At 35.6% G+C, this 19,690-nt stretch overlaps 1 protein-coding gene across 3 annotated transcripts in view; it reads left to right on the forward strand.

Annotated features, from left to right (window-relative positions):
• Positions 1-19,690, forward strand: part of LOC111505656 (uncharacterized) — a 168,992-nt gene that overhangs the window by 141,918 nt on the left and 7,384 nt on the right. For all 3 annotated transcript variants that reach the window (XM_074170895.1, XM_074170896.1, XM_074170897.1), the window contains one exon: positions 18,358-18,543. In XM_074170895.1, the coding sequence (XP_074026996.1) occupies positions 18,358-18,543 (186 nt within the window). The remainder of the gene's footprint in view (positions 1-18,357; positions 18,544-19,690) is intronic.

Here is a 19,690-nt window from a genome sequence, read left to right on the forward strand (position 1 = left end):
TGTGCTATTAAAAGAAACATTGTTTATCTCATAAACTAACCACTTTAACCTACAAGTATTATACATTTTTGAAATCAGCTCAAAGAGGAATATCCAAATTTTACATAAAAATATGAGAAGTAATTTAAAAAAAAAAGGGATGATGCTAGGGGTGAGGGGGTGGCTTTTCCAGTAAGTTTAAATAAGCCATAATGCTTGCCCCTTCCAACATAAATTGACGAGTTTTTGGATTTTTCCTGAATACCAGTATTACAAAAATTATTAAAGTTGGATACTTTTATCTGAAAAGCACTGTATAGTAACATCCTTGATACGCTCAAGGACATCATAATCAGTGAACAGCATGGTTTCTTTCCCCATAGGTCGATAGAAACTAATTTAATAAGATTCACCGATTTTTTGTTAAACTCGATGGATAAACAAGTTCAGATTGATGTTGTATACACCGACTTCAGTAAGACCTTTGATAAGATTAGCTACAAAACTTTATTAAAGAGACTTGCTGAAGTCGGTGTGAATGACTTTTTATTGAGATGTATATGGTCCTATTTGAATAACAGGTCACAAATGGTGGCCATAAATGGATTTACGTCACTCTCCTTCACGGTATCCTCCGGAGTTCCTCAAGGCAGCCATTTCGATCCTTTATTCTTCATTATATACATCAACGAAATCTCTAGTTGCTTCAGTAAGTGTAAATTTCCACTATATGCCGATGACTTAAAAATCTATCACATAATAAAGGATTCATATGACAGCGGAGAAATTCAGGAGGACTTGAAGCGGCTCAAAAAATTCTTTGATGATAATGATTTGTTTCTCAATCCACAAAAATGCTTGTCAATCTCATTCTTCAGAAACGAAAATATAATCAGAAATAATTATTAGTTTGAAAATCACGAACTGAAATCAGTTTCAGAAGTTAAAGACTTGGGAATAATTATGGACTCGAAGTTGTCATTTGTTTCACATATAGAAATACCGTCAATAAATGTAATAGTATTATTGGATTCCTCAGAAGAAACTGTCAACATTTCAGAACGGCAAAACTTCTCCTCAATTTATATTATGCATATTTACATAGTAGGCTCTGCTTTGCATCGATTGTTTGGAATCCTCAGTACCACACAAACATAGATCGTATCGAGAGAGTCCAAAACAAATTTCTTCGCTACATTAGTCACAAATTAAATTTTCCAATTACGAATAGCGATTACAGTTCCATTATGCGCCAATACAATATTATTCCTATGAAGGATAGAAGAACTGTTACGGATCTTATCATGATTTTCAAGTTGATGAAAGGATTAGTCCCCTGCCCAGAGCTTTATTCCAAAATCGAGTTCAATGTTCAGGGTAGAACGTTGAGGCGTACAGAATTCTCTAAGTTAACTTGCTCAAGTACAAATGCTGTTCAAAATTCACCACTTTATAGAATGCTTCAAACCTTTAATGAAATTTGCAATGATATTCAATATTTTGAAATCTCTTTAGACTGTTTCAAACGCAGGATGAAAAAAGCTGTGATCATTTCTGTAGTCTCTGTCACTTTTATAAGAATTATGTTATTCTTCGATTGTCCAATGTAATTTACAAAAAATTAAAATTTACATTCTTTTTTCTCGAAGCCCACTTGAACTAAAATTATAAAGTGGGTTCTCTATTGGATTTGTTAATCTGTTTGTAACCCCTATATTGGTAAATAAATAAATAAATATCAGAAATACGCGACGGACTGTGGCTGCTCATCATATTGAGGTTCAACTCAGTACACCTCGAACTTCACTGTTCAAGAACTCTTTCATTTGGAGAATGGGGTGTATGTGGAATAAGTTTCCTAAGAACCGTTTTCCGAATGGATTTAATCTCCAGCGATTCAAATCCAATATGAATCGATACTTCAGCACAGGGACCACTCTAGAGTGCCCTAAGGATTTTTCTGTAGTGCCTGTGTTTTGTCCTTGAAGGAATGAATGCCTTATTCCGAAACATAGATGTCCGCCATGTAAGTAATAGTTTGTCTCTTTCATATATCATATTGTATAGCATTCCTGTGAGTGATTCAATTTCATTACGAATATTTGGAGTAAAAAATGGTTTGGAAAAAGTCATTTTCTTTATTATTCAAAGTTGATATAAAAGAAGTTGTTTCGAAAGCACATTTTGTTTCGTATAATTCAATTTTTATATGAAATTAGTTCTTTAGTGAGAGTTTTTTTTCAGTTCCTGTCTGAAAAAAACTTCTATGAAAGATCTACACATTTTTGTATTGAGTTCATTTTGAAATCAATTGTTTTCTTCTCTCCTTTGGAGAAGTAGAAAGCGAAAACCTTCCTTTCCAATATTTATCCTGTTAATCAATGGAGGCTGCAAACAATTAAAACACACCTAAAATTGAACATGCATTATTTCATTTCGTTTTGCTACCTACTACTATTGCTAGACTCCTATTACAGAGGTAGAATGATGTAAAACACGTAAAACCAAAAAACCTAACAATTCCGCTCAAATTCCAACTTTATTTTATATCACATCAACCATATAAAAGCCATAAAATAAATACATAAAACTGGCACAGGCACACTACCCATCCTCCTCACTCTCTTCAAACTAGCGAAGCAGTCATATTATTTAATATTCGGGTTAACCGAATTTTATAAATTCACTTTGATTTTTTGGAAAATATAACCCACAATGTCTTTGTGATGCACTGTTTGGAACCTTTGGTGTGGTAATTAATTTTACCGGAGTTTTTTCCCAACACCAAATCGTTATTTCCAACACCTCGACACGTGTTTCGATCACCAAGTGATTATCTTCAAGATTAAACTGAATTAGATATAGTATTGTCCTTATTTATACCGTAGATCCTAGATATCTCTGCTAGGTACCTATCTACTGGTCTTGAATTAATTCTACAATATTGCCTTATCTAACAGTAAGGTAAATCTGATAATAAAATATTATTTCAACAAGCTATATAGTATGCTATTAGGCATCTAGATGCCTGTTGTTATTAACTTGTCTAACTTATCTTAATGAACTAAAGTTTATGGAATGGTGCTGATTTTTCAGGTCTTTCATATTTTAAGTGTGATAAGTATTCCTTATATCTTATTTTAGTAGATCTTTTAGTCTGTCCATAATATTTTGCATCGCATTCCTTACATTTGATTTCGTAAATTCCAGACTTCTCTTCCAGACTTCTCGACTTTGTCCTTAGGATTTCCTAGAAGTCTGTAGTGTATGACTCGTTTTAAATACCACCTTCATACCTAGTTCCTTGAAAATCTTTCCAAAGTTCTTCGTAAATTGGTGGTATGGAACTGATATATATATTTGTCTTGGTTTTCGTCTATTGTAAAAGTCGAGATTTCTTGCATTCTTCATTCAAGTTAAGAATGAACGAAATCTCAAATAAATGTTTAAAAAATACAATGGTAATAGTTCGAAAGGCATGTATAAGATATTAGTACTATGTTGCTGTATCGCTGCTGTTCCAATGTTTTGACAGAATCGGAATAAACGAACTTAGGCGTGCGCAGCGTTATAGAACAGTGCATTCAAAAAATTGTTCCATAGCGCTATCTAGTGGCGACTTACAGAAAAATTGATAGCCTACAAACCGTCTCTATGAAAAATTACTTATACATGTCAAGTTTCATCACGATCGGTTGAGCGATGTAGAAGTTTATCACTTACCAACCAACCAACAAACATCCATTTTTATATATTAAACTAGTACTATGTTGCTGTATCGCTGCTGTTCCAATGTTTTGGCATAATCAGAATCAACGAACTTAGGCGTCCGCATCGTTATAGAACAGTGCTTTCAAAAAAATTGTTCTACATTGCCATCTAGTGGCGAGTTACAGAAAAATTGAAAGCCTAAAAACCTTCTCTATGAAAAATTACTTATACATGTCAAGTTTCATCACGATTGGTTGATCGATGTAGAAGTTTATCACTTACCAACCAACTAACAAACATCCATTTTTATATATTATATATGATAACAGGTAATAAATTATAGACTATCGCTTTTGGAAATATTAACCGCAGTCGTCCTTGTCATTGTCTCCAACCAAACTTCTATCACACGTTAACAACCCTTTGGAAAAAACCTGAACATCAGCTGTCAATACACATTTTTACCGACAACATGAAATTGTATATATCAATGAAGATCTACATACAGTTTTAGCTTAGGGTGACAATAACTGAACAGAATTTACTGCTACGAAAATCCAATTATCAGTTTTTACTGGAAAGAAAGATATAGCAGAACTGGACTTGATGATGTCAGAGCAGACAATTATTGGGTGTCAAATCATTAATTTATTTATTTATTTGTATGTATTACCCATACAGTCAAATAAAGACTAATTACATGGATAAACTGTTGGCAAATACACTACAATGATAGCTATTAAATATAGATCTAGATTACTAAACTATTACTTACTGATACCAGACTTGTAGGGAGTCGTCCATAACTGCACTGAGTGGATTCGTCAAATATATGTTTAGTTTGACAGAGTTGAATTCAATATTTGTTCTAAAATTGTTTTACGAAAAACTGATAGAGGTAAGGTCCAATCTAAATCCATAAGTAGATTGAAATTGTTTGCTAATTTAATCATAGCTAAAAGAGGTGCTCTCGATGATGTACATATTGCAGAGGTATTAAACATTGGTGTGGAACGTATACACCGTGGAGGTACATTAAATGGAAGCATATTGAGGATTTCTGGGGAATTTGTTAAATTGTTTATTAATTTATACAGGAATATCATTGATGTTAAAGTTCATCTCTGGTCTAAGGATAGTATATTGAATTCCGATCTTAATTGATATGTCTTGACGGTATTATAATTAGGCCACACGTGGTACTTTTTAAAATACAAATATCTCAACAGTTTGTTTTGTACTTTTTCCAAATTATTTAGATATGTTTGATATTCACCGGACCAAATAATTGAAGCATATTCTAGTTTAGGCCTGACCAGGGAATAATATAATAATTTAATGGTGTTATTATTGGCAAAATTCGATGTTTGTCTGATAACAAAACCTAAAATACGATTAGCGGACTTAATCATGTTATTAATGTGAGTGGAAAAGTTGAATTGTGAATTATAGGTAACACCAAGATCCTTTATTTTAGTTTTTCTCTCCCTTCATTTCATATTCAAACAGAATTGGCTCTTTAATACGGGTGATTGAGAGTACAGAACATTTTTTTTTATTGAAATATAATTTATTTCTTAGATTCCAATCCATGGTTTTATCAATATCTCTCTGCAGACCTATACAGTCTCGAACAGTTTGAATACGTTTGAAGAGTTTTAAGTCATCTGCAAAAAGTAAGCACTCCGAAAATTCAAGAGTTGAAGACAAATTATTAATAAAAAGTAAAAACAGAAGAGGTCCTAGGTTCGAGCCTTATGGAACTCCAGAATTATCCAGAAATTTTCCTGAAGTATTTCCATTATCGTTTTTGAAGATAATTCTTCATCAATTCGAGCAAATTTCTGGACAATCCATAGCCACTAAGCTTTTCTAGAAGTAAGTCATGATGCACCTGATCAAATGCCTTTCTGAAGTCCGTAAAAACAATATCCAACTGTGATTTATTTTCTAACGTGTCAAAAACCTTATTACTTAATATCAATAGATTAGTGCTGATTGTTTTTTGTCTCATGAATCCGTGTTGTTGTGGTACTATATATTTATGAGTGTAATTGCTGATGATTTGCGCAAATGGTTTCGCTGGAGCACACATTATGGAAATTGCCCTAGAATTTTCCACATATACAATGGCACAAATCTCGTTCCTGGAATAGAAAGATATCTTCCCAGAAACTTATACACACCTCAGCAACGTTAGGAACGTTCACCCTTTACAGCTTACATATATGAATCTGTTCCAGTAGATCCATTTGCCATATTGAAGACCTGAACATCATAAGCAACCTTGATAGCTTGAAACATCGGAAGGAGTTCGGAGACTTAACCTTCGTGAACCTTCGAGGTTCCACACAATACTCGTCGAACTATAGTTTTTCATTTGGAGAACGGCTCCTTGTAGAAAAAATTCCCTGCGATCATTTTTCTACAGCGATTTAAAACCAACCATTTAAGGATTTCAATGCAGTGCTTTTGCATCCCCAAAAAAATTGAGTCGTATCTTCAATGAAGCCAGTATTTAATATATTATCCAAATGAAAGTAAAGTTGCAATCGATACCGAAATAACTGAACACAATGCTTTCATTACGCCACCCGAATACCATCCCCTCATCAAAATACATCACAATAAATATCTTCTCGGTATCGGGTTTGTCGTTATCGTTAGATTTGCATCTGATGTCTGCCAAGGTGTGGGAGTAAGGGGGTGTGGGGAGTACCATTAGCGCTCGCCCATCCATGCATCACCAAGGGGTGACGGCAACGTAAAAAGGAGACTTCAAATTTACGGCCGCCAGAGGCTTAAAAGTATGCGATAAATCTTGGACCGGCGGCTTAAAAATCCGCCCCCCGCCGCCCTCCATCGGAGATTGGCATGATTCGATATAGCGGTACAAGAAGAGTGACGCTTCTTCTGGCTTTGTCGAAGACACCAGCCACTATTGAGCAGCTCCACATATATATTCGAGCGAAAGTTTTCGTTCAACGCCACGATTCCGTTCCGATCGAAGTCTCTCTTACGTTGGAAATTTGAAATTGTGTTGCGTTCGAGAGTATCGAACAATACTTCACTTAGATTGGAGTGTTTCTATCTGTCATGCAAATAGTTGAGGGGATAATTCTGTAGATTGATTGGCACGCAACCTTTTTGTTTTCAATGCCCATGAAACGGCTATAAAAAGTATTGAACTTTCTGAATGGTGTTATTTCTTTCGGGTCAACCCCTTTAGATTTTCTTGTCTTCTACTTGCTCGATTTCGATATTTTGACAAAACAAACTTCAGCAGTTCAATATTGGAAAACATCAGGAACATATTCAAATTTCCATGCAAAGTAAGTATCACAATTACAAAACATAATAATTGTCACTATTTCTGAATATTACTGAAGTTTCATGACAACACCAAACCGTTACCTTGAAGATTATCGCTTGGTGATCGAAACACTTGTCGAGGTGCATCATAAACGCGAATTAGTTTGAAAATTATGTTTACCGAATGTGTGCTGTGCTTTAGAAAAACAAAGATAAAACACTCTTGACTTCAGGGTGGCGAACAGTGACTGAATACAAATGGAAAGAATGAATTTTAATGGAAAAATGAATATTGTCAAGTATGTCATGTAAAAAGTTCAAATTTCATGTGAAATAAGTTTCTGTTTTATCGACAGTTTATTTTTGTTTTGCTATCCGAAAATTCCGAAGTACACTAATAAGGAAGATAGTGTTCTATGCAAGTGAAATTTTGTAACAATTCTCTTTCTTACATTACGTTGTTTATTCTTTTTTTGACCGATATTTGTATCAACTACATAACGGAAAGTTTGGAGTATAAACCAAATGGAAAAAAAGTAATTTTCGTGCAATCAAATGTTCATATGGAAGTAGTTTCGAAATATGTTTTTTCCTTTCATGTAATTCAATGCTCATGTGGAAAGTAACTGTTTCGAAAGGGTTTTACCTTACAATTTGTATTTGCTCTTTCTTTCTTTCTCAGGAAATTCTTGAATTTTTGTTAGAAGTTGGACAACTAAAAAGCTCAAAAACATTTTGCCAAAAAATGTATCTCTCCTAAAAATATTTTCTTTTCAATTCAAACTCTAGTACTGATTTGTTATTTCTCTGGAGAGAAGAATCTCCATCAGTCCTTGAGGGTGGTGGAAGAGTACACGCATGCTATCGGTATGAAATTTGGGATAGACAAATGTGCAATGGTCCATCTCAAAAGAGGACGATGCGGGGACTACGGAGAGGATGTGCAGCTCGTAGATGGAAGATTCCTACACCATTCGGATGCCGAAGAGACGTATACTTACCTCGAGGTGGAACAACGCCACTCACAAGAGGTAACAGCAGTGAAGAACTCTCTCCGCGGCAAGTATCATAACAAACTTCGACAGATCTGGTCATCGGAACTATCGGGAAGAACAAAGTTGCTGCAACAAATATGCTTGCCGTTCCAATCTTACTCTACTCGTTTGGAGTAGTGAAGTGGACTAGGGAGGAGCTGTATCAACTCGACGTAAAGACTCGAAAAACGATGCATCTCTATTGGAGTTTGCATCCCAAACCGTCCGTTCCACGGTTGTTCTTTCCCCGACAACAGGAGGGCCGTGAACTTTTGAGTCTGGGATGTCTAAATGACAGAATGGTACTGGATATAGCCTGTTAAGCCTTCAGAAGTTCAGATCCCCTTCTCGGCATGGTCCGTGACCATGCCGTGACCATGGTCCGTGACCATGCCGAGAGAGCAGAAATTATATCATTTCTCTTCAGGGCAGCTGCCCGAGCAGCTGATGAACTCGGTTTAGCTTTCGAAATTGAACGAGATGACCTCAACCGAGTTGGAACCCGTTCAGCAAAAAGCTTATATAAAACCGGCAGTGATCGCCTCACTTCTGCGGAAAAACAAGAATGAGCCAATGCATGGGGTTTTCTTCAATAACATTGGAGACCTTGGCTTATCAAAGCGCCAGACTTTCGCATTCCTCAGGTCGAGAGGGCTGAAGTCGGAAACTGAAAGGTTCATCATGATTTGCCAGGATGGTATTTTCAACACCTTAGTCTACTGCAGTCGCGTGATGGGTATAGAGGTTCCTAACACAAAGTGCAGGGTCTGCCGCGAGGAGCCCGAGACCCTAATGCACTTGCTATCATCAGTTCAGCATATGTAATCTCGGTCTATATCCATCGACATAACGCGGCCCTAAGAGTGCTATATTACCATCTACGCCACTCTTACGGTATTGACGAGACACCGGTGGTGCCCTACGCTCCGAGGGATATTGAATCCGTTGTATCCCGAATGTATCGGGGCTTCGAGGATAGGGCCTGACCAGCACATGCTACGATAATAATAATAATTATTATTATTACTGATTGGTGATGCTGGCGCGGCTTATACCAAATATATCGGTGCTTTTGGGACAGAGCCCAACCTCTGTTGAAAAATATAAAAATAATAATAGTGATGACAATAAATGCTTTCTTGGGAGTTTTTCCAGTTCAAGGGAGGATACCAACCTGACCTTCAAATGGCAGGCTTTCATTTTTGACCGTAAATAGAATTGAATGCAGAAATTTCTCTTTCTTTCTCATTGTTCAACTAACAATCATTTCAAATGTTCAATTCAATATATATTTTAATGTAAACGGTGACAATATTACAGTTGAAAGAATTATTCAAATTGGTTATGTATAAAAAGCACTAATCATGTAGAATTTAGTTGGTATATATGATGTGATGTCTAATGAAAATTCACAATGAAGTATTGATCAATTTCATCGCTTATATCAAGACAATTTTCACAAAAATTAAAATGTTATTTTGTTGATAAAAACAAATTTTTCCCCCTATACAAATTAGGTATCTAGTCATATGAATTGTTAATGAAATAGGTCTCAATACTGAAGCGGTGCCTATGAATCATGTTTATCACAATCAGAGGACTGAATTATAATTATCATTCTCAAAAATCATTTTGTGAAGATACGTAGAGCATTAATTTTCAATTAACATTTCATCCACTCCCCAAGCATAGTTGAGCCGCGAAGAAAAGACAACAAAACAACGATATTTATGTTCTAATCAAGTATACAATGAAACAAGTTTTTTATTAGAATTTCTCGTCGGTTGATCGATATTTATGCTCGATACGGATAACAATAAAAAATAGTCTATCGTACATCCCATTGGTATTAATAAATGTGAATGAGTCGTGGCAAATGGTATCTGTCTGTAATTTCCTCTCGGATTCATTGGTAATTTACTGCGACTGATGGGCGTTCTACTCAAAAATCTGGACATGGGGCGGCATCTCTGCCGCGTATAAATCTGTCAAAGCGATATTGTATTGCTGTTATTTATGTAGAAATCAACTGTTCACTTCATTCTCATCAATCTAGCTCACCATGACCGGCGATCGGATCCAGCTACATTATTTTATACGCGTGAGCCTATCTCTCTCCGGAGTATGTCTGTCCACTCTTTCGGAATAAGTGTACACTACATTCCTTCGAAACATATACAGTTTGAATAATTGTTTTTGATACTTGATTATTCGTTTAAAACATTATTTTGCTGGATTTATTTACAGAGTATTAATAATAATAGTAATGCTTCTTCACCATACAAAATAAAAGCCACAATAAGTAGAATACAAGGATGTATTCAGTGGGGAAAAAGTTAACAGATAAGTTATTTAAGTTCGAAATACAACTTGTGGATAACAATGATAATGATAATAATAACTTACAAAAAGAAAACATCCACCCATCCATACTCACAAACATAAAAAAACAGTAATTACGCTTTACATGAAAAGCAATAACTCTTCCACTCAAATTTATCCCGTGCAGGAAGCAAATTCCAGTGTGGATACTCCCCTGTGAGATGATGATGATAATCATCATGCCGACTTGCCGTACGGTGGCAGAAATACTGACCGGACAAATGCAGAAGGCTGTCATTCTTGGCTTCCTGCGTCTGCTTAGAGCACCTGATTCTTGGACCCAATGATCACTTACCCATCGGTGTGGGGATTGGACAATTGTTGATAATACTGGCACGCCCTTCCGAGTGTTTCAGAGCTTGGGGAACAGGCCCCGACCAGCTTACCCTTTGGAAAAATAATTATTATTGTAATAATATCAATAATCCAAGGACTTTACCCAGACCACTCTGTTGAGATATTTGTTCTTTGGTGAAATGATGCCCTCTCCACTCTCGAATCTCAAGATTATACCGACTTCTTGCACTAATGCAGAAATCTTGTTTGGAAAATGCAGAAAGCTTCCATTCTTAGCTAATTGCGTCTGCTTGGGGCACATGATTCTTGGGCCCAATGATCACATACTCCACAGTGTGGAGGATGCAAACGGCCCCTCCCGACAGCTTAGGAGCTTCCTGAACAGGGATCTACCAGCTGAACCTTTGGTAAAATGAAATGTTTTACCCGGATAGGTTGAATACTCAGCGTCAGAATTTTTGTTATTGCCTGGATAGGGAGCTGCAGATTCCGGCTTAGTTCCGGGGTTGAACGTCCTCATATTTAAAAATGAAAACGAATACCCTCCAACGGATATATGAGCAGAGAGGGTCAAAGAGAGGTGGCTGCAAGGAAAAGCTGTACATTGATATATTATGCATAATGCAGGACTCCACATGGTCACTGTGTGGCCTGCAGTACATGACCTAGTAGTAACATGCCTTGAACAACCGTTCTGGAAGACTCACTGTATTGGTGAAAATTACTATCAGAAGAGGTGTATTTCAGAGAGATACCCTCAGACCCCTTCTTTTATGCATCTCATTGTTCTCAGGAATACACAACTGTATACATTTGCGGCACCCCTGGAGGTCATTCATTCATTGAAAAGAACGTCAAATATCAACATTCATAAAAATAAATAAATAATGGAGCTGTAATGAGGCCCCAGAAAGGTGGGTATGAATCACAACTACGACTAATTTTCAAACATACAGTGCTACATTATCATACTACGAATGATACTCGTATTTGTTCATTCTGTTAGAATACTCATTCATTTACTGAACGTCGTCATATAAAAAATCACTATGAAAATACTGAAAATAGTAATTGTATAACAATACTGTTCAGCAAGTGGTGTTTTTAGTCTAAATTTGAAATTGTTAATACTCAATGCATTCCTGAGAAAGTCGTTAAATATTTTATATCTCGTATAAAAATGGCTCCTTTGATAGAGGATAATACGATGAGCAGTTGGTACAGGTAGATTTTCGAGTCTAGTTTTGTACTAATCATTATTTATGTTGTAAACATAACGACACAGTTCATACAGATATAGACCTATCACAGTTGAAATGGTTGGACTTTTGTGCCCCAGTCAAGAATGCCGTATCGCAAATGGTTGTTGATGTTATCACTTAGAACATTTTGATGACAATGATGTGACAGAAATTCAAGTACCTAACAATTTTTTCTCAGTTTGTTGCAGAACATATCGACATGATGATCCAGGGCTGTTTGTGATCTATTGTTAATCTTCCTCTTGAAGATGATCACTTGAAACATGCGTCGAGGTATTGAAAATAATGGTTTGGTGTTAGGATTGAACTTCAGTTATATTCCTCACTACACCAAAGTTTCCAAACAGGGCATCTCAAGTATTATTATTATCCCAAACATTTTCATTTTCTCCCAAGAATAGAACTCATTATTATCTTTCGAGTTTGGACACTTTTTGCTCATTGAGAATTTTATGAAAAATATTTATGTTTCATTCGCAGTCTGAAGATTATTTTCAGACTACTCCATTACTTTCTTGTAAATCTTTTGTGAAGTGTTCAATATTCAATGATTCATTTTTATGTCATTTGCTCTCATAAGTAGATGAGTGTTATCGGCATGAATATTCAACTATTTATGGAGAGAGTTAATTAAATCATTCGCATATACCAGAAATAACAACGGGCCCAAGATAAACTAAAATTTTTGAAAAAATTATAATAAAGCGTGAGGTTGTCATAATCAAGACGAAAGTACCATATTTAGAATCTTTACAATACAATTCCACAACTTATCAGTCGGTAAAAATTATCATAGATCGGTAAAATATGTCACATATCGATAGTAAAAAATATCTTTCGGGGTAAGTTTGTAATAGGTTAGGTTGGGTTAGGTCTAAAGTCAGTGGGTCTATTCGACCCTCGACCCCGCAACACGCTGGGGTTTATTGTGGCTCACACCTATTCACATTCGACCAGCTTCTTAACGAAGCCGATTAGTTTGTATTGTGAGTGGTCTGTCAGGTCAGATGATAAGAGTACGGCTCTACCGAACTCTAAAAACCTGATTCGGTCCCCAGCGGGGCAGGCACAAAGTATGTGCTTTTCTGTTTCATCATTTTCCAAACAGAGGCGACACACACTGTCTTCCGACAATCCGGAACTCTGCATGTGATGATTCAAATGACAGTGACCTGTGAGAATGCCTGTTAGACATCGTAGTTCATCCCTACTGTAGTCCAACAACTATTTGGTATCATGCTTCGAATGGTCAGTAAACGCCTAGGAGTGAGCCAATCCAGGCCAGCATGGCCAGGAATCCAGATCAGAGACAATCCGTCACGTCTTCCTTCCGAGGATATTCGTTTTTAGCAATTTGCTACCACTTCAGACGTTGCTCGGAAGGATCCAAGAGCTTCAAACGCCGCTTTACTGTCCGATAATATTTTTATTGACTTGTGCATGAGGTTGGATTTTTCCAATCTCTCCGCACACAATTCAATAGCGTACATTTTTGCTTTTGAAATACAGTCGCATACGTTTCTAGGCTGGTTAATATCTCTGCCCTGGATCTGCGACTGAAAACACCTGCACCAGAACCGGAAGGTGTTTTTTATCCATCTGTGAACCAACAATTATCAGCTCTTCCTTCTCCCGGAGGATCCAGTCCTCTCTACTCGGAAACAGTACTTTATAAGGTAGTTCGTAGTTGACAGTTGGAGGCATGAAGTCAGAGATAATTTCCAGAATGCTCTGACTTCCAGTGTCAACCAACAGTCTGTTGCACTCTGCATTAAATTGATTTGTGCAATTGGCAATATGGCAATCTATATGCAGTCCATCTGGCCTCTCTTTCCAGAAGAATATAGAGAGGAGATAGATCTAGAAAGATCTCCATGGCCGCTGATGGTGTGGTACTGATGGCACTATTGATGACCAGACAAGCTTGTCTCTTGTTAGCCAGAGAGCTTCGTCTAGGCCGTTTTCTGTAAAGCCTTCGGCCACCAGGCAATTGCACAATAAGTGATCATCGGTCTGACAATCATCACATAAATCCAATGGATTTGATTGGGACCTAAACCCCAAAATTTAACACAAATCCGTCGACATGTCCATAGGGACAGTTTGGCTTTGTGTAAAACTTCCAAGTGAGCGTTCCAGGTCGGTAGCCAGGCGTTTCGACGTGGGTGCTTTGTTCACTCACTCGAATTGACTGCCGTGTTAGTCGGTGGTTCAAGCCCTAGTCTGAACTATCGATTTTCACTTGCTATCGTCCAACCCGTGTTAAGAATCACAAGATAAAAGGTAAGACCTCAATCCTTAGCTCGTACAAGTTTCGACTTCTGAGGGTTGTCGTTCGTAGAAGTGCCACAGCTGATTGACAGAAAAACAGACAGATTTTTTTAAACAGACAGGTGAGTTTTTTTCATCAAGAATAATGCCAAGATATTTCACCTCCATTCCAAATGGAATGACCTCACCATTGAGGGAAAGTGGCGTTAGATCGTCCAATTTTCTCCTCAAAGGGCAAAGGGGATTACCACAGTTTTGCTGGAGTTGACAGACATCTGCTCCCGCAGTTTCTAATATATTGCACACACAAGTGTTTTGAATATTGTGATTTGAATCACGTAATTCCTTTCATTGTAATACTCAGTGCTGAAATATTTTCATTGTCGCTCATTTCAACAGGAATCATGCATATTCAACGATCACAACGATCATTTTCACGACGTTTCGGCAAAGATCCTTTGCTATTTCTGATGATGTCCAGAGTTTGGACCTACTTTAGGTCTAATAATTTTGTATTCATAACCACTCAAAAGTTCACATTCATGAACAAACATTTATTCTGGTCTACCATTTTATAAGCTGCTTGAAATTATATTAACATCGATTACGAATGTTTACGAAACCTTATTAGCAATGAAATCATAAAGGTATTATTTTACTCAACCCAGATTATACATTAAAACACACAATACGAATTGAATCACTGTAATCTCAAATTTCATGGTTTTTACTGCTCACCGGCTTATATTACAACACAATTGGTCCTGGAATGTTCTGGCATCATAAGAAGCGAAATGTTTGTAATCTATAGCATGTAAAATAATTTTTCATTTCCAGAAATATCACAAATATAGCATTTACTTCACTTTGATACGTATAACTGGAACCCCTGACCTGAAATAAATCTTTTAAAACCACACCAAAACAAAAATTCTGTTCATCGACGCACGTTCCGCTAGCCAAGCTGACTTTGTTGGAATCGTTCATTCTGATCAATTTTGAAACAGCTATAAATGCGCCGCCACTGGCCATTTGCTCTTGGTCAATGGTGAGCTAACCAAGTCCTTTGTCACTCGACCACTGGCATATCTCATGTCTTCAATAACAAATTATTGTATAAATAAAAACAGCATTTTATCAGCAATTCCCTTTAATGAACTCCGATGGGATAAGCTAAGACTCGGGAATAACTTGAATCAATTTTTTTAGTGGATGCGACACGCTGTCACACTAATTGGTATAATTAATTGATGCTTGTAACTGTCATAATACGAGAAAATATTCCATGTGAAGAATGCATTCCTTCTTCCATAATTAATCTAGTTATAATCGCAGGAAGACAAGGTTTGGATTTTTTGCATATCTCACCAGGATTTTTCGACTTGGTGTCAGGTAACATTTATCGTGCTTTATTCACTGTCGTCTGTCTTCTACTTAGAATATAATATGATTCAAAATTTCTCTCCTACTTCGTTTCTTCTTTTTCGAATCTCATTTCTCAAATCAGAATAGATAGTAAGTACCATATTATAATGAATAAAAATCAGTATTAATAATTGATAAAAATAATAAAATTCAGAGCCATTGTTGTTCATTAAGAGATGTCGGGACTCTAAATAACTGCTTATCATTCTTAAATAGGACTCATCATAGCAAAAAAACGTTAAAACTGGAACATCTGGCTTGTTTTGGACAATGTCATAGCATTTACTGAATATTTTGACCAACGATGTTCTTGTTATGCAGATGGGATCACTGAAAACTATGACATTCAAGCATGACAGATATTCGTGCATAGAATTATTCTCACTCTTTGAAATCCTTAACGTTATTAACATCATTTATTAACATCAAATTAGATTTTTTCGAGTCTCCTGATACAAAGTCGAAAAAGATCCTTCCATAAGCTCTATTAAAATTTATGTTAAACGTCATCTTTCGGTAAAATCAAGCATTTTACTTCAACTAAGCCTCTCCTCTCTGGACGAGTACTTGGCAGTTGACTTCTTTGACTTTGTATAGAGATTTGTATCTTTGTCTCTCAAATCATATAAAGGAACAATTCGTTCAAGCCAGTCTCAACTCCCTACACTGTAGGTTAATGGACTGACACCTATCACACATATTAACCAACGTTATATTTTTTTCTGAAGCAGAAAAAAATTATAAAAACAGCTATATATATATATATATCCTATCGTATGATATTAGAAAGTATTATAATGAGAAAAAAAAATGTATGGCACTTTTTTATATATAGCTGATTTTATTTTTTTCTGCTTCAGAAAAAAAATATACAACGTTGGTCAATATGTGTTTATAACAAATTGTTAAACTAACAAACCATTAAATAATAAATGAATTTTTTTTTGTCAAACTATTCAAAAGTGTAAATTAAGATTTTCAAAAGCAAATTTATTTCTTAACTAATTATTTAAACAATCGAAATATGAAAAAATCGATTTCAAACAATTAAAAATTAAAATTAGGAAAAAAAAATTTTTAAATCATAATTATCTCTAGACAACAAAATAGCAAAAAAAAAAATTTCAAAAAAATTTCTCAATTTGCTTAAAACAATTTAATAAACAAATTACGTGAAAAATTCATATCCTATGTTAATAACTACCATTGTTCAATGTGAAAACAAACATAGCTAAATATCAATTGAAAAAAAAATGTATCAATAATTTTTAGATATTTCATTTTGCAATAGTTATAAAAAATCATAATTAACAAATTGACACATTTTTATGAACTTTTATCGCAGGATCGTATGAAGTATATATATCAAAAGGGCCCCACGAAATTTAAAATTTTTAAGCCAATTATTTATACCCTTTATCCCATTATTTATGCCAACGGAGATTGGGAAAAAATTGTTAGTTAACAATTGAATAATGTTTGAAAAATGGTGATAAAACTTTTTGTTCTACGGGACTCGATTCATTCAAGTGTTAAGAAGATACTAGATTTTTTTCAAATTTTTAAAATTTGATAAACTCTCTTTAGCGGCAGCGCGCGCATGCCGTAACAGCCGCGTGGAACCCTATTTTCAACGTCAAATTGAAATTATAAATAATGGAGATACAGTTTCGGGAGTCGGGAATCTTTTATCGGAAATTTCCTCCTCTTTAACAAGCTTTTTTCAAAATTGCTTAAATATTAATATTTCTCATACCATTTTTTTTAATCTTATTTTGTTAATAACAAGCAATTTTTTACCTGCACCAAAATCCGATTCCGAATCGAATGAGCTATCGTTCAAATTTTTAGAACCTTTATCTCTATTTTTCATGTTTTTGAACTTGTTGATTAGACTACAAATGAAGAGGCAACATTTGAAAGCCATTTTTATTTTTTTATATTCTAAAGTAAAAGAGGCCGATTTTCATGATTTTGAATTTATTGGAGTTGTCTCCGCCCGGAATAACAAATAAATTTATTTCATAGGTTTTGACAATTTTCACGGTGCGCACGAAGATAATTGTGGTTATTATATTTGTGATTGTGCGCGCATGGATAATTATTGTATCATAATAAAAGCAAAGTCAGAAGTAATCAATCACAGTGTTATTTACAATGCTGCGAGTGAGATGGTCTTCATGTAATGCAATTAGACTGCACGATATTACGAATCATTCCACTGCAAATGAAGAAGAAACCTCACGAAAGGAGCGCCGTATGCAGTGTTGTTGTTATTTTTGCAGTAAATCTCCAGTTTTGGTTCTCAAACTACTGTTTGAGCATTGAAATCTACTGAAGACAGTTAACTTTCTATAATAATTGCTATCTCAGTAGAATATATCTATGAAATATATTTGCTATTATTGTTTGCATCAATCTACAGTTTTTCTGACACAAAATCTATTGCTAAACATGAAAATTACCTGACTGTACCGGCTTTGTTAATAGCCCGACTCGTATTTCACCATAACAAAATTGGGAAGTTAATATAACTCGCATAATAACTTAACCCATTTATTGATTATGAGGCGGTAGAAGGCTAGTTTCCTGTAGCTTTCTGTAATACAATTTCACAAATTCTGACTAACTGAAATCTTAATCTTTCCGCTTCTTGACAGATTATCATTATCTTTTTGTTGCAGGTTCATTCTCCAACAACACATGCAAATTCACACTGGAAAACTGTGCAGATGTCCGATGGTGGGATGTATTTATACGGCTAGGAAGATGAGTGAAATTAATGAACACCTCAAAACTCATTCCGATGTCAGATCGTTCTGTTGCGAATTATGTGACTACAAGGGAAAATCAAAACAGCAGTTGAATAGGTAAAGATTTCGAGTTTGAATCTCGAATGGAGAATAGTTTTTTTATTTAGATTGACTCTGTTATATGTCAAAGCTTACATCACTTCCAATAACTAAGAGTCATGATAATAAAAGAGTAAAAAAGGAATTATAAGAGTTAATTTAAGTACTTTTGTAATACATAGCTGAGGAAAGAAAACATTTGAATCGCATAGAGAATGAAATGTAAATTGAAAATTTTATAGAATATTTAGAAGAACTGTATCAAAATTGGGATATTAGTGAATTTTAAAACTTCGGACTTCCGGTGTCCAATATAAAATAGTTTGATTTGAAATATCTTGAAGAACAATTTGAAAAAAATTAAAATTGACCAATTATAAATGAAATAATGAAGATTTCGAACTAAGTTACTTCACGACGTTTCGTGACTGGACTATTCCTCCGAGAGATGACTATTTATAGGTGTCGTTGGACAATAAACATCTGCAGCCTCTTTGAACTTCCTCTTGAACCAGTGAATGCAATTCTTGGAATCGTAGTCCGCGTTTGGTGGCCTGGTTTTCGTGAGGCTGCTACGGATGGTGTTTCCGGATCTGAAGCAAGTTCTGATGTTGTACTTGGACCCAATTTTTCATATTTTCCGACAAACCTCTGACGTAGGAAAGGACAAGCACTGGTTGTAACGGCTTCCTTTCCTGGTTGTAACGGCGATTTTGGGTAAAAAAAAGCTCTTGCTTTTTTTTACCCAAAATCGATTCCATCATCACTTTGGGGTAACCATTCCGTTGACGACCTTTTTTGAAGATGCCTAATTCCTTGTCGAGACCTTCCTGAGTATTATAGAACCCGAAAGCATGATCCACTAGAGTCTTGGTGATTCCTGTTTTAGTATATTGATGGTGGTGATTCAAATACTCTCCCGTGTGAGTGGGTTTTCGGTAAACAGATATTTCCCACTTGGTCCATTTCACCAATGCGTCTAAGAATGGCCATTTGTTGTGGATTTCCTCCTCTATTATAATTTTTTGCTTATTTTGACTTCAAATCATATTAGACAATGAAGTCCGAACTAATAAAATTCACCAAGAAACATTGTCAACCACTTTCAAATAAATGGGATATCAGTATTCGCATTTGGGGTCCTTCATTTTTCAATATTTGAACT

Source organism: Leptinotarsa decemlineata, unplaced genomic scaffold, assembly GCF_025532065.1.
Source record: "Leptinotarsa decemlineata unplaced genomic scaffold, Ldec_3_MD MMD2_tig00000008_RagTag_RagTag, whole genome shotgun sequence".
Lineage (NCBI taxonomy): Eukaryota > Metazoa > Arthropoda > Insecta > Coleoptera > Chrysomelidae > Leptinotarsa > Leptinotarsa decemlineata.